At 34.1% G+C, this 16,531-nt stretch overlaps 1 protein-coding gene across 1 annotated transcript; it reads right to left on the bottom strand.

The window, feature by feature from the left end:
- Positions 1–4,668: 4,668 nt before the first annotated feature.
- Positions 4,669–16,097, bottom strand: LOC144452522 (rap1 GTPase-GDP dissociation stimulator 1-like). Its single transcript, XM_078143623.1, has 15 exons — positions 16,094–16,097; positions 14,120–14,212; positions 13,309–13,434; positions 13,058–13,183; positions 12,687–12,839; positions 11,125–11,253; positions 10,320–10,445; positions 8,559–8,729; positions 8,155–8,289; positions 7,813–7,953; positions 7,312–7,437; positions 6,924–7,026; positions 6,096–6,259; positions 5,468–5,593; positions 4,669–4,790 (listed from the first exon to the last, which is right to left on the bottom strand). The coding sequence occupies exons 1-15, from the start codon at positions 16,095–16,097 to the stop codon at positions 4,669–4,671; spliced, it is 1,845 nt and encodes a 614-aa protein (XP_077999749.1).
- Between the last annotated feature and the right edge of the window lie 434 nt (positions 16,098–16,531).

Raw genomic sequence — 16,531 nt, forward strand, 5'->3', positions numbered from 1 at the left:
AAAAGTTTCAGGCTATTAATTACAATCGTACCTACAAGTATTGTATTTGAACTCAAAGACCATGTCACGTGATCATTGTATATTTGCAGTTACTGTATTGTATTTGCTTCTTTTTTCAAGTTGAATCTTTCCAAGCATGTCTATGTGGTTCGTCCAAGACTGAGAAGAACGTCTTTTTGCCACCCTATTTCACAGTCTTTCTTTAAGTTTTGCTCGTTAAAAAATACACCAAACCTTCAATGGTAATAATTAGAGTCTCCTATGTCTTCTACCTATTGATGACAGTGTACGCTGACTTGATGCCCTTGTGTTAACAACCAGGGACGTACATGTGTTTGTACGTCCCTGGTTATACCACAGACAAGGAAATTTGTTACTTGTCTGTGGTGATACTGTGATCGTATGTACTAACCCGAAGCGCCCCCTCGTGTCTAACTAGGCATCAGTTCGGGTTTTTAACATAATTAACATAAAGTTATATAATTAACATAACCATGGCGGACAACTTGAAAACTCGGACGTGCAATCGATCGATGCATGTGAGTGGAACACCGAACTATGAAACCGTTTAGGTAAGAGGGAAATAATTATTATAAAATGATAAAGACACTTAAAACTAAATCGGAAAAGTAAACAAAAATGACCTTTATGCCCGCGCGGCTGATAAGCTATGATGGCATCACAGTTGAAGTGCAGTCGAGTCTCTCATCTAGTGCGAAAAAATGCAAATATACGGAGGCACTCAAACTTAATTCATAAAATTGAAAGTTAGGATGACCCTATATTTTTTTGTTTCTCGATACCAGACTGACCCAAATTTTCAGCTCCGACATCAATAGAAAAAAAATATTTTTATTTTCGTCTGCCCATGGCCATAATATTTTGTATAACAGCGCCCTCTCTGGCAAGATTAAGCAAGTGTCTGAACTGTCGACTGTTATTTTTGCATAACATCCATATAATAATGAATGTTTCACTTTTATTCAATTTTAAGCTTGCTGCATTATACACTGAGATGATATTCAGATTAATTGCCGAGTTGTTTTTTTACAAGTAAATTCTCTGGAAAACTAGAGATAATTCTAATGGTTTTACTTATTCAAAACATTCAGAAATTGACAATTTCTTTTAAATATATTACTGGTTCAAAATTTACCAGAAATTATGAAAACATCATTGAAAAAACTTTGATTAAATTTGTAGGCAAAAAAATAAATAAAACAGGAATTTTGTCTGGTCAATTTTCTCAATAACATTAAATTATTCACAAATTACAATCACAACTATGTCTGGACTTTGTCACATACAAATATTTGCATAACAAATTTTCTGAAAGATATACACTTGAAAGGAAAAATTGATGATGAAATTCAGTCTAATACATCACAGACTTGTGTCTTAGATAATTTGTTAGTTACCATTTTGTCAACTTTTAAATGTAATATAGTATAAACATTACTCTGTCATCAAGGCTTCAGTTTCTTAAGATAAACACAAATTAATACTATTGTGGCAACACTTTGATACAACAGTGATAAGCTACTGAATGGACATTGGTTTAATTATAGCCTCTGTAGGGAGGTGTTCACAGAGTTTTATTGATAGCGTTGCACAAACTTGCAGTGTACTGTTTTGGAACTTCCAATGTTTACACTATCTTGACCACAGGGTGACTAAATTTGCACAACAGAGGAACTGCTGTCACCCACTTGTACGTTGTGTAATGTACCACATCGAACAACAATAGTTTTAGTTTGCGTCTATCTAAGTAATTTACCAAAGCCTTGATTACCAGAATTATATATGGTTATGTTGAAAGGATAGATCGTGAAGCAGACTTGAGGGTCTATGGTGAAAGATCCACTCTTCTGGGGAGTAAATGTATACAAGTATATTTGATGGATGATTGCATAGAAAATAATATAGTTACATCAATATCATCACTATAGTTCTTCACTGTAGGGAAAATGAAATTTTCAGGTAGTGAGTTTCAAGTTTGTTTAAAGATTGTGTGATCTACTTGCTGTCATGTGACCATCTTGTGAGAGAGATCATTGGACTGCAACGTGAAATCATTTGACTGCAGAATTTGGTAGATCAAGAAACTGGTATCCACTGCCATGGAGACCACTTTGATACAGGGGTGGGTGATTGTAACTGATTTAGGTTAGAGATAACGCAAATACATCAGAAAATTGCTGTCAAGAACAGTTCACCAAAACACAATCACAGTGGTTGCAACAGACTCCCGACAGGTCCTCTTCTGATAAACAGGTTGTTCTAATCTAAGCCTCCGACATATATCATATTGATACTACGGTGTAGTGTACCGCCCTCTAGTGGCAAACTAATCACCTTGGTGTTTGCAGTCATCCCCCATCCCCGTCCCCTCCTCTGTCAGATTCAAAACACCTTATAAGAAGGATCAACCAATTTTTGATCTATAAATACTAATTTCATCCCTTCACAGATCAATGTAAACCTCAACTTTAAAAGTTAGAATTCTGACAGTGACTATTGATTATGTCTTAGGCATGTTTCAATGTGTAGTTAAACAGTACATAAACATTTATGTTTTTAAAAATGACGAAAAATATACACAAGTTCCCGACTATGTCCCTTTAAAAACAAGACGTTGAACCCCAAATTTCTTTCATCATTTAAAAAGGAACAGGAAAAAGTTGTCATATGGAGAAACAAGTTTGATTTTCAGGAAAATTTGTCCCCAAGGCACACTATCTTTAAATTGAATTTTCATGTTTTGCCTGTGTAATGGCTTCATGTTTAGTCAGTTCATGTAAAAAAACGTTGACTGGGATATACTAAGAATCAAGAAATTGTGTACATCAACTTTTATCAATGCAGACCACAGACACATGAAATATGTACAAAAATGATATCATGAGTTCTTTATATTCTTAAGCATAGCATCAGATTTGCTAAATAGTAAAATTGCATCAAATTTTGTGATTATTCCTATGTTTATAGAGAGAATGATGTAAAAAATACAAAAAAAAACATCGATGCATACAGAGAATTAATCATAAAACATAAGACTGAAATTATACATTTGTTTTTGTCATTCAGGTACACAACAGAGACTTTAAGAAGGCCTTAATTGTTTACAAATAATGATTTTTTTCTTGGTTTACTTTACATTTTTTGTTTGTTTGTTTGTTTGTTTGTTTGTTTGTTTTATTAATGAATTAGTTCTACTGAGCACCCTCAAGTGGCGACTCTTACAGGACCCTTGTAACCAGTTGATATGAGACAAAAACAAAGAAAAACAAAAACAAACAAACAAAAATGTAAATAAATAATAAAGAAAAAAATATTTGTGAACAAATAAGTCCCTGTGGGTACACCAGACATTTCATTGCATTTCAACTTTCCAGAATCATTTGTTAAAATAATTCTTCTTCAAATGATAATTCTTTGTTCATACTAATACACTTAGATTTGCATATAAATAAAAAATGGTGGGCATCAACAATACTTATGAATATTCATATTATAAACACATCACTTGGTCCTGTAACATGTATATTTAACCTTTATCCAGTCAAAACTTTCTGGAAGTCTATTTACAAGAAATGGATATTCAAATTATGTAAATCATTGGCCCCGTAACATGGATGTTTAAATAATTCAAAAATGTTTTAAATATCGTCCAATGAACTTTATGAGCAAGACTACTGATACACAGGAACGGGTTTCTTAAAAATGTTCTCCATTTTTCAGTACATGATACAGATTTGTATAAATCAACAAATAATATTTGAGATTTAAATTCATGAAGATTTCTTTCTTTCTAATTTTACTCAATTACTGTAAATATCCAATAATCTACAAGAGATTACTTTTATCTCCTCTTGCATCGTAAAAACTGACACTATTTATTGTGCACAGAATAAACAGGATAACGATGATATCACAGTACGTAATTCAGCGTCACATTACATAAAGTCAGCTGACATATTGAAGGCAGCAGTTGTATTGTATTTAGTAAGCTTCCAAACTTTGATATCGGAACATCGATTGTTACTTTGTACCGATGCATTTACTGGTGACAATTCTGCTAGCAATATCATGACGACACTTTACACTCATTTCTCAAACTCCAAACTCTGTTGAAATCTGACAAGCATTAAAACTGTGACTGCTACACATTGACTTTTTACTACTGTATGTATCACATGCTTGTATGTACTCTCTCTCTATAACATTTCATTTACTCACGATAACTCAGCTAGAAAGTCACTCTCAAAAAATATCAAATAACAGTCGTTGATCAAAAACAAACTCCAAATTTTGTTGAAAACTTTCTATGTCAAGCTATCTTCACCTACCCAGTCCTACATACCTTTCCTTTGCTAATTCCATCCCTCTCAATTTTCTGTTTACTGAACTTTAGTCGAACCCAAGATGTTACTACAATCTTGACATTCTGCTTGTCATTTTAAAATACATGTATTTCAAATACTCTTTCTATGCTTAAACCATCTTAAATTTGCTACTTTTTGGACAAAAATTCTACTTTTATCCGTCATGACAATCTGCCATCATGGGAGAACACCATATGAGGACTGTATCACATCATATTCATGTGATCATCATACACCAATCACGTCTTGGATATGTTGTAATGAGATGTTTTGATTCTGTCTTTCATGATTTCATCTTTGCATATACCGTCTTTGCCTTATCTTTGATCATTTGGTTGCTATTAGAAGTCAATTTCTTCACCATACCGTTCACTTCATGGTCTTTCAAGTCCTTTTTCAGACATACTGTATTAAGTAAAAAAACAAACAGGATACATCAATGTGATATTCATTCATGTACATATACAACAAACAGAAATCACAACCTGTACTTAAAAATGTTCATTAACTACCTATGAATAAAGACTATTATACTATACACAAGCCAGATTCAACCAAAAATATGGAATTTATACTCTGGTCATTCTACGTCACGACAACACGCGTCAATGTCTCGACAATGCATGTCTATGTCACTGGTTCTGCTGTGTTTGAAAAATGAGTCCAAATGCTCAAAATTGCAATACTTTCCCACAAGTTTTTTTTATATTACTGGCAATAGTATTATTAATTTATACCCCAATATTTTTCTTCGTTCAGCCAGAAAATACTCGTGTCCTAAGGGTTGTCATTACAAGTCGCTAGACTTGTAGTGACAAGAGCCCCTTTATATGTCAGTCATATATTCCTTGGTTGAACGAAGAAAAATATTTGGGAATAATATCTATTTGTCCACTAGTAGATAAAACAAATAGTATGTCTCCTTTTGTCACTTTTTTTGTCTCTACTGTTTTCAATCTTAATGTACATTTATAATATTATTGAAAATCTATATTAGTTTCAAAGACATCTCCTGATTGGTCTAGGACTTGGGCAAAGTGTCATTTTGAATGTGGAGCAGCCAATTAGATTTCATTGCTTACCTGACTGCAGGAGTAATTCTGTAACAGTTAACACGTTGATCATGACTTCTGGTTGCGTTTCCCCTGACAGCAGTTGACCTAGCAGTTGAATCAAATTACTGCTCTGGAAGTTAGCTTCAGAACTTTCTGTGTAATAGAACAAAGAGAATAAAATAAGGAAAAGATGTTTAGGGACATCTTGAAAACTAAAGTTTACCGTTTATCTAATAACACAGACTACAGATGAATGTGATCACTAGAAATTCTGATGGTGAAAAGTGGACTGCTTTGAAAGAAATTTTGGTGCATCAATCTAGGACACATGAGAGTAAAAAGTAGGTAAAAAGTAATTCATAAATTTATTGGTTTTAGCCATTACTTTTAAGTATAAACAACATAGATTGTAAAAAAATTTTGCAACAAAAATACTCCAAAAATGTAAAATTATTTTAACTACATTGCATATAATTCACTATTATATATTTCAAAATATAACAATTGTTTTGTTTTGAAAAAAAAAATCCCCCAAAAAGTTTAAGATAATCTTCACATCGGATTATCTTTGTTGCTTCTACACAATAATAAAACAAGGATTTACATACATTTCCCAAAAAATACTGATAATAAAAAGTTTGTTTATTTCTCCTACCTAAAGTGATTGATGCTAACAATGCTATGGCAACCAAAGCCTCATTCTGCATTAGTGGATACTCTGAAGTTGCCATGGAAACAAGGCATGGTAATCCTCCTGCCTTGACGATTGTTTTCATGACGATGCTGGAGCCAGAGTTTTTAATAAGAGCTGCCAGGAGCCTAGTATAAATGGTGTAAAACATCTTTCTTATTCATCATAAAAATTTGTAGTCATAAAATTTCAAACTTCTCTCTCCAAAAAGGAGTGTACAAGATGTGGTTTCAAGTTTTGATGAGCAAAGTTTCACAAATAGTGAAGTTGTAGTACTTTTAATAACAGAGTTTATCTAAAATCACAATGTGGGTGTGATCACTTTTTGATGAAAATTGACACAGGTTAAAATGAATTGCTGTTAAAATTCAATGATATGAGTATATTTTTGCATTATTTAAGACAAAAAAATAAAAAAATTTGTAAAAATGCTATTTTCAGTTTATTTCAGTATAAGGGTAATTGTGTTGGCGGTAACAATATATCTTTTTTGAGGCTGTAGTAACTCTGTACATATATTGTGTACACTACTGGAGCCACATTAGGTCTTGTGTCGCGCGAGTAACTCAGGAAGAAAACACATGGAACCAGAGAGGGTTCTTTCAGTGGAATCACTCGCCAAATGTGTTGACTCGCATGTGGACAGTGCGTGTACACAAGCGGGCTTCAAGTAAACATGAGTGTGGATATCGTTTTGTCGGATTTGAACATGGGGCAAGTACATTTGTACTGTTATAGTATTGTATTGCAATGTATCATCCAAAAGATATTTCAGATTTGTGTGTTTCTTACCTGTTGGCTTCTCCAGACACACCAGCATGATCTGGAACATCACACAGTTCAATAATTCTCTTGATTAATAATTCATTTCCACCAACTTTCACTGCGGCATCTGCTGTGAAAAGACAAGTTGTATCACTAGTTCTAACTGTCACTACATAACTACTGACACCACAACTACAGCAAATCAACCACTAACAGATAAATCTATCCACAGACTCCAGAATAAAATTTATTCACAGACTCTCAGAGTAAGTTCCAGAGTCCATGATTCAATTTGTTAATCCACTGACTTACAAGACTACTGATAGCAATCACATGCACATCACATGACTACTGATAACAATCACATGCACATCACATGACTGCCATAAACCAATCAAATGCATAACCCATTTACCTTGTCCATCTACTAGCATTCTGACCGTTGCTAACATTTTAAACTGTACTGGTGCCATCTCAGAGTGGATAATTAATAATACTGTGTCGACTATTCCAGCTTGGACCATTATTGGTTTGTTGACAGCTGAAAATAAAGATTATTTACATTTTTTAATGAGAAGATCAACTCCAGACTCCAGACGTGTCATTAAATTCACTGTGCATCGACTACACAATGCTCTGCATTCTGTAAATAATTTAAATGGTTTATCATTGTTCTCATTGGCTATGTATAACGTGATAACCAGTGCTAGCTAACACTTACAAGAAATAGCAATCCAGGTTTCTATAACCACTAAGCATAGCATGTTCGAAATCTGATAAATAAATGGTTGGCTATATACTTCTAGGGACTAACTAGTAACACTCACAAAATAGCAAGGTTTCTGAAAGCATTGAGTAGATCATGTTTAAGTTAGCTATGTATTACTAGTGATAACCAGTACTAACTAACACTTACAAGAAATAGCCAGGTTTCTGAAAGCACTAAGTATACCATGTTGTAATTTCATGTCAACATCACCAGGGTTAGTATGCTCTTGTAATAATTCCTGGAATGGTTTCAAAACTCCACATTCAACAAGTTTGATGCAGTGTTCATCTGAAATAAAAAATAAAACACATAATTACGTGACATTTAAGATTACACTTAGTTATACTAGATTTAAGTTATGCAAAATCTGGTTTCGAAAAGTTCAAGTTTACCATACTAAGCTGCACTAGCGCCCTCACTCATGCAAGGGCCAAATGCTTTTGTTTGGTCACTTGGAGATTCTTAGACTCTATTTGATGGTATGCTTACCACTCCTGGCAAAGTTACCAATGACCAACGCTCCTGATATTTTTCTTTGCATGCTTGATGACTGTAACCATGATGACAAAACTTCCTGCAAGAGTTCTCCCTTTCCATTGTTGAATAAAATATTCATACTTTCATCTGTGGACACAAAAAAAAAACGAATTTTGTAAAAAAATTATATACATAAACTAGGAATTTTCACATTGCAGATAATTATTTTATCATTTTCAATTTCCACAATTATTAATATGTGATGTGAAATTTTTGAGGACTTGCTATGGGCTGTCTGAATCACCATAATTTTTCAGTAACTCAAGATCAGCTACAGCCAAATTTATACTACTATTGGGGTAAATGGTCACTACATCTAATTGATGTAAAAATGTCTCATGATTTCATCTACCTACCTTCTGTTAATATAAGTACTATAATATCTGTAGCAGCTTTTTCCAGACTAAAAGCTTCACTACTTCTTCTACTTGTGTGAGTAAAATTAGCTTGATATCCACGATGTGTTTTCATCAGTTTGGCCAAAATCTCAGCAAGATGAAACTTTGTCAAATTCACTTTCACTAAATCTGTTAAGTCAAATAAAAATGAAATGTTACTTTTGCCAAAATGGTTTTACAGTTGCTGTTACAGAAATATTGTTCTATTTTTCTCAATAACATAATATTAAAACCTCACAACACAAGTACAAGTATGGCATAATTGGGGTATTTGCACAGGTGCCTGCAGTTTTCTCTGTTCGGGACGATTGCATAATGTCACACAAGCTCAATAAATGAACTTCACTTGTTTGGCGGAAGGGGTCTGGCATCAATGTGATCACGCCTTCCCAGAAGCCCAGAACAAAACAAACAACACAAAGCAATCGAAATAGACATCTAGCCACTTTCATCACATCAGAGATTTTAATCAGATTGAGGTATCTCTATAAAACTCTGAAATTGGTTTTAAAACCAGGCATTTTTTCAATCCCAGGTTCTTATATTATTGTTATTTTATCAGTAAAGCCATTGAGATTTAGATAGGATTATTATTATTAATCATTTTTTGTACCTTCTGGCCAACTACTATTTTCTCAATCACATTTTAATCATACCCTGACATGGACCCTTAACTGAATCACAATAAAATATTACAATCATCTTGGTTTCTATGGTTACTACCATACTATTGTAATACTACCTCCAGTGTGAATTCAAATATTTACATATAGCTTTCAGTCAGTATGCATATAAATGGTTTGTTTAAAATTTGATTGAGATGATAATGTCAGAAGCGAGACTCTGGAGTAGTCAGCTATCTGAACTACATGTAGCATTTTATACCCCAGATACACTGATTTGATAATTAACTTTCCATCTAACTTGCAAAATAGTAAGTAACATGAGTTATTAGGTTATCAGAGTGTACATACAATTGAAGTCAGTATATGAAGAAATGTTGTATGATTTACGAGCAAAATTGCAATAGAAATCATTAACTTAACTAGACTGTAAGATACATCGTGTTGTTCTGCCTTCACTGGCCTCCTGTGTGAGGGCGCCCCACACCCCATCATGGCATACCTTACAGACTCTAACTTAAGAGGCAGTATTTTTTTATTTTTTTATTTGTAAGGGTTAAAGTCTAAAAAGGAAAATTGGCAAGGTGGCATGTGACAAATGATGTTTCAAAATGTTTTTAGACAGATTTGCATATGTATGACCAAATCATTTTGACAGGAATAATTACTAGGTAGTAATTCAAAGTAATTCTCCTTCTAGTACTATAGCTATATACAGATAATGTACATGGAACAGATGGACAGACAGACAGGCAGACAGACAGACAGATTCAGACAGACAGACAGACAGACAGACAGGTAGATGGATGGATGTATAGTTGAATGGACAGACAGGTAGATGGATGGATGGATAGACAAATTGACACACAGACAGAAAGATAAATGGACAGACAGACAGACAGACAGACAGACAGACATATAGACAGACAGACAGATGACTGCTTTCCTCTGAATAATAGTTGTATTAAATCAAGTTTAATACAGGCAGACAGACAGACAGACAGACAGACAGACAAACACAAACAGACAGACAAGAAAACATATAGACATATAGCATTCCATATAACACTACTTGTTGTGTAAATCAATATCTCACCATTCTCTGCAAGCACTGATATGATTTCTAATATGGCTTCATGGATTTCACCATCATCCTGTTGCTCTAGTAACTTTACCAGTATTTGTACAATTTCACTACATGAAAACTTCATTCTACCACTTTCTGCAATAAAATATTTACAAGAATACTATGAAAAATATGAAACCCAGTGGTGGGGGTCATCAAAAACAGAACAAGGAGTCTTTGTCATTACTCGTCTAGCAACTCATAATGACAACCCTTAGGTCACTAGTATTTTCTGCCTGATCGAAGAAAAATATTGGACAATAACATAATTATACCAGCACCAGTAATATCAAAGAAAAAATCTGGCAATTTTGACAGTTTTGACTCATATTTCGAACACAGCAGGACTACTAGCGTAGACACGCGTAGTCATGACATAGATGTGCATTGTTGTAATGTAGAACGACTGGAGTATATATTCCATATTTTTTGTTCAACTTGCCTTGTGCATGGTATAATATCTGATAAGGTATAAATAGAGTCATATTCTACATGTAGACACATACCCTAATAGACCTTTGTGAATATATCTAGATAGATGAATGTATGAATATATCTAATATCTGTCTGCTGAAAAACATTAAATCTGTTTTATTTATGGATATATGGTGATACTCTATCAGTGTGAGAGTTGATTAAATATTCAACTGAAGTCAACAGTAGAATTTATCATTAAATATGTAACTTAGGGTATGATATGATGAAGTGTTGATGTACAACCTGTACCATTATCGATACAGAATCTAAATTCATAATTGATAGTTGCCATAGTTACCTGTTTCTAGGAGACTGTCGATACACAGTAAGACCATTTCACATAGAGGTACATCGTCTGAATACTTGGTTAGGAAATCTTCTAATGCAGACACTGCACCGAGTGAAAATACTTTACTGTGTATGCCCTCTGAAATAGGAATAAAATAAAGTCCACCCAGCTGTATAATTAGGGACCAGATACAGTGTGCCCTCTAAGCCAATTTGACGCGCCACTGATGCACACAATTTCTAGTAACGCACCAAAATTTGGTGTTCCCCTATCTCTTACTATGTGGTGACTCACAAGAAATGTCAGTTTTTCTCAGTTTGACTCACAACAACAAAATTTGGCTATCATTAGAGGGCATACTGACCTGATAGGTTAGAGGTTGCAATGTGAATGCTTTAATCCTATGCACTTATAAAGGCTGCAATGGATTGTACGCTCCCCAGGGAGTTAAGGAAGTATAAAGGGCCGTTGTGCCGCTATAGATCTGAGCCAGGGGTAATAATTGTAAAGTGCTTTGAGCACAGAGTGGGAAAGGGCTATACAAAAACCAACATTATTATTATTATCATAAAATAAAATAAAGTAGAGAGTTAAATCAATAGTAAGACAAAGGTTGCTATGTGAAATCTATGAGTGTACAGCGGTTGGAATGGATTGTATGCTCCCCAGGAAGTTGATCAAGTATAAATGCTACTTGTGCAATTATAGTACATAGCAAACCGTAATAAGTCATAGTTTTGCACATCAGAGTGTATTTAGAGTACACCTTAGTAATTTCTTTAAGTGTTTTAATGTATGTTAAATTTATATTTAATTGTTAGTGTGCAGGGTTTTGGATTCATGTGTGTATGATGGCTTTGGTAATTTAGCGCCAGTGCTTTTAAAGTATCTAATTGTGATTATTTTTTGTAATGAATTTTTTTATGTATTTACATTTAGAGGGTTCCTTGGGAGAACAGCCTTACGGTTGAAAGGATTACCCTCTTTAAATAAGTTAAATAAGTTAAATAAATAAATAAGTTAAATAAATAAATAAATAAATAAATAAATAAATAAATAAATAAAATACATAAATAGGTCTGTACCAGGGATAATAATTGTAGCGTTATTCATTGTAGAAGGCAATGTATAAATATGTATTTTTATGTATGACATAATACTAATTTGATTTACAATACCTTGTGATTATATATCTTTCTGTGATTGGCTTAGCTTGTATCACATGGTATGGACTATTGACCCATAGTGACTTCAATTTGCATATAGGAGGCACTATTCTCACTCTATTTTCCCTAGGGCATTATTCATGTAGTACGGAAGTCTTATCAGGGATGTTTTGACCATGGAAAGAATATGTGCCTGAGAATGTGATGTGTTATAAAACACTTATTACCTGGCCTTATTCGGGCACGAGTAGACGTCGTATTACCTCCTCATGCTGTTTTGTATTAACTATTTCCCTTGGTTCTCAGGACATAGTTGCTACATAACAGCCCTCATGGTAATAGCCATCTACTACTGCCTGAATACGGCAAGGTAATAAGTGTATAATAAAAGACTTGACAACATACCATTAGAGTTTGTTAGATTAAGTAGATGTCCACAACAAACAACTCTCAGTTTTTGATTCTCACTGTTCACATCACCAGACAAACATCGGTTTTTAATCAAATCCATTAACTTTTCCAAACCTCCTGATTGGTCAATAATGGCCCTCGCTTCATCTGCATATGAAAGAATTGAGTAAATAAGAAGAATGATTGGATGTCAATTAACATCTATTGCAAATCTGGGAAAATACATGCCCAGTGCTCTGTACTTTATCATTGTCAAAACAGATACTGTCCAGTGCTCTCTACTTTATCATTGTCAAAGCAGATACTGCCCAGTGCTCTCTACTTACCATTGTCAAAGCAGATACTGCCCAGTGCTCTCTACTTACCATTGTCAAAGCAGATGTTGCCCAGTGCTCTACATGTTTGAAGTACAACCTCAGAATCCTGGTGTGTCATGATGTTTACAAGGGGAGGTATTAAGCCAGCATTTACACATGGCATGCGTACAGATTCTGAAGAAACCAGATAAAAAATTCATTATTTTATGAAGTTAAAATTTGATTCCCTGCACAATAACATACACCTTGGTAAGTGGTCTGCAGAAATATCATTATTTAGAATTCTACATGTTACATACCTGTTTTTGTCATTTCAGCTACAAGTTGGGCCATTTTCGCCAAATATTTTGGATCTTCAATGACCTCAAGTTGTTTTGTAATAACTTCTAGTACACCTTTTGAACATAAATTCTCACTCATTGCATCTGGAGAGAAATAAGACAACAGATACAAAATATGTGCCCTGGTGTTGTGCCATAGTTTGGAAAGATGGTAAACAAAACAAAACAAGAATAAGAAAGTGAAGATAAGTAGGAGTCTGAAACATTATTTAAATTAATTCAGAAAGTGCATGAAAATATGAAATGCGGAACTTTCTGAACAATTTCTAAATTACCTACTTAGGGATGATTTATTTTTGATCTCCCAAGACAAGCTCATTTCATGATGTTGTGTTCCTATATTCTTATACATATCACCCTGTTCAACTCCATGTAACACAGACTGCATGTGTACATACCATCCTGTTCAACGCCATGTAACACAGACTGCATGTGTACATACCATCCTGTTCAACTCCTCATAACATAGACTACATGTGTACATATCATCCTGTTCAACGCCATGTAACACAGACTACATGTGTACATACCTGCCTGACCACATCCTTGTAACATAGACTACAGGTGTACATACCATCCTGACCAAGTCCATGTAACATATGTCTACATACTATCCTAACCAACTCCTCATAACATAGACTTATGTACATACCATTCTGTTCAACTTCCTATGTCTACTCACCATCCTGTTCAACTATATGCAACATGTAATAGACAATATCTATACATACTATTCTATTCCACTCCATGTAAAATAGAGTGTACATACCATCCTTGTCTATTCCTTTCAACATTCTGTCCAAACTTGACTCAATATTCCCTTCTCCAATCTTCAGCTCTTCTATTCCTTTTGATATGTCATCTGTAAAAACAATGTACATATATGTTTCCAAATGCAAGTATATGCTTCAGGGTTTTTGTACTGACCTCTAAACAGAAGTAGAAATACCCTCACCAAATCATTTCAGGCTAATCTACCTGATACTCCTTGAGTTTAAGTTTTTTTATCAAATTAAGCACCTATTATTATAGTGATTGATATAGGCAGTTTTATCACAACAAGCTACACAGCATGTACATTTATAGATACAGAAACTCTCTGTAGATACATTGTAACACTTAAGTATAACCAAGTTCCCCCTCTCACATATAGCAATACTCATAATGGTGACTATAATGGCAGAATGATTCTGGCACCATCATGGTTTGTAAGAAATATTTCTTGTACCTAGATAAATAGGAGAAAGTTGAATATTTCATTATAAATCAAGTCTTCTGTGTTTGAAACATGCCCCCCCCCCCCCCACACACACACACTAATGTACTGCTAACTGGTGTCTAAAATATGGTCAAGGCAATTTGCAGATAAGTTCATAATGTTATATAAAGCAATGTCTACTTACAACATAAAGTGCTAAAGTGATGTGAAATGACCCAAAATACATTATAGGAGAAAGTGGACATCAACTAAACATAGTACAGGACATTGCTCAATTAAAGAACCTCATATCATGAAACCAGGTCATGAATAGTCTGACTAGACAGCATTTATCTGATAATAGTGGTGTTTACATGCTCTCAAAAGGAGAATTTAAGTGTGGCTGGAACTATCATGTATTCATAATGGATACTTTAAAGCCAGGGTAAACAATTTTTTGCATCATGTCATGTGCCTTTCCTAAACAGTGAGATGAAATCAGAGTTCAGTAGTTGACGTTTCCATAATCTCCTGGGGCTCTGCATGAACACAAATTGAACCCTGGGAAGTATTAATAGGCACCACCAGTTTACATGTCAAATGGCCCAAATTTGCAAATGTTGATAGATAGTCGTATCAAATTTTTTGTGCTGTGACTGTTTTTGTGAATGTATTTTCAGTTGTCTTGAAAGAGTCAAATCACAAGGTATGTTCCTAATGCAAATAGTCTATATTCATTACATGTTGTATGATATGTTATTCAAGAATTTATTCTTGGACAATCAAAAATGCAACTAATATTTTGAGTTTGTCAAATTTCACTGATGGCTGTGACACATTCACTGCAGAAGACACAGAGTTTTCGCCGTTTGTGTTCCTGTTCCAATGACACTCTGTGTAAGGTCACTGGACTCATCTCATCAATGGTTATGTTTTTGTTAGTATAGCATGCAAATGTAACACAAAATTCACAAAGTGAGCTGTAAGTTTACAATTTTCCCCAGGCACCATACAATTATTATAACTTGGTTTTTCCCACATCTTAGATTTTGAAAATGGCTGCAAACTCAGTATAACTGTGACAATTTATGATACAAGCTGACTTAATTCGGCAGCCATATTAGTTTAATAACATAATGAACACAGTATTCAGCAGCCATATTAGTTTGATAATACAATGAACACAGTATTTGGCAGCCGTATTAGATTAAAAAATGGCTGGATTTTAATATCATTTTGATAACTTCTTCAAAATGACCTGGGTTTTTTTCTTGACTTTAATTGAGAATGGGTTGAGTTTCTTTAAGAAACTCCAGCAAAAGTTAAAACATTTTATTTCCTAGACACATACAAATGTACGACATTATTAAACTACAGTCGAAGAGTAAGACTTCTTTATAGATTCTTGACCACAAATATGGCAGACACATAAATTATACCAATCCCCTGGACACCAATCTTCAAGAAAACCAAAAAGGTTAATTTCAGGATAAATTGCCAGGGGAACTATTTCATACATCACTCGCAGCAATACAAAAAACTTACCCATAATGCCGTTCACCTCTTCACTGTATACTTTATATATGGTACTGTCTATCTGTCGGAAAAGCAGATCAAAAAGAACACTGTAAGAACATTTTGCAAAATTATTTTATTTTTTAACAAAATGTTATCAAACCAGCCACAAAACTAATGATACTTTTTTTCTAGTCATCACCTAGCAACTACAGAATGTGCTCTTAGTATCTATTCACATGAAATGTCTCTAAGGAGAATACAACACTAGATACAATCAACTGACTGCAACTTATCTTACGAGATAAAATGTCTTTATCTACAAATGCATCTCAGTAGTAAATGTCTATACATGTACAGATTATAGGTTCCTTTTTACAAGGTAATACCTACCTGAGTTTAATACCAATGAGAAAAGCACAACTGGGGAAGGATTCAAACTTGATTTTCTACATAGCTAATTTTACC

This window comes from Glandiceps talaboti, chromosome 22, assembly GCF_964340395.1.
Source record: "Glandiceps talaboti chromosome 22, keGlaTala1.1, whole genome shotgun sequence".
Classification (NCBI taxonomy): Eukaryota; Metazoa; Hemichordata; class Enteropneusta; family Spengelidae; genus Glandiceps; species Glandiceps talaboti.

Excerpts from the sequence above, each read along its gene's own strand:
- LOC144452522 (XM_078143623.1), bottom strand. Across the intron at positions 11,254-12,686 it reads TAATCTAACAAACTCTAATG|AGGGCATACACAGTAAAGTA; the intron begins GTATGTTGTCAA and ends TTCCTATTTCAG. Across the intron at positions 10,446-11,124 it reads CGACAGTCTCCTAGAAACAG|AAAGTGGTAGAATGAAGTTT; the intron begins GTAACTATGGCA and ends ATTTTATTGCAG.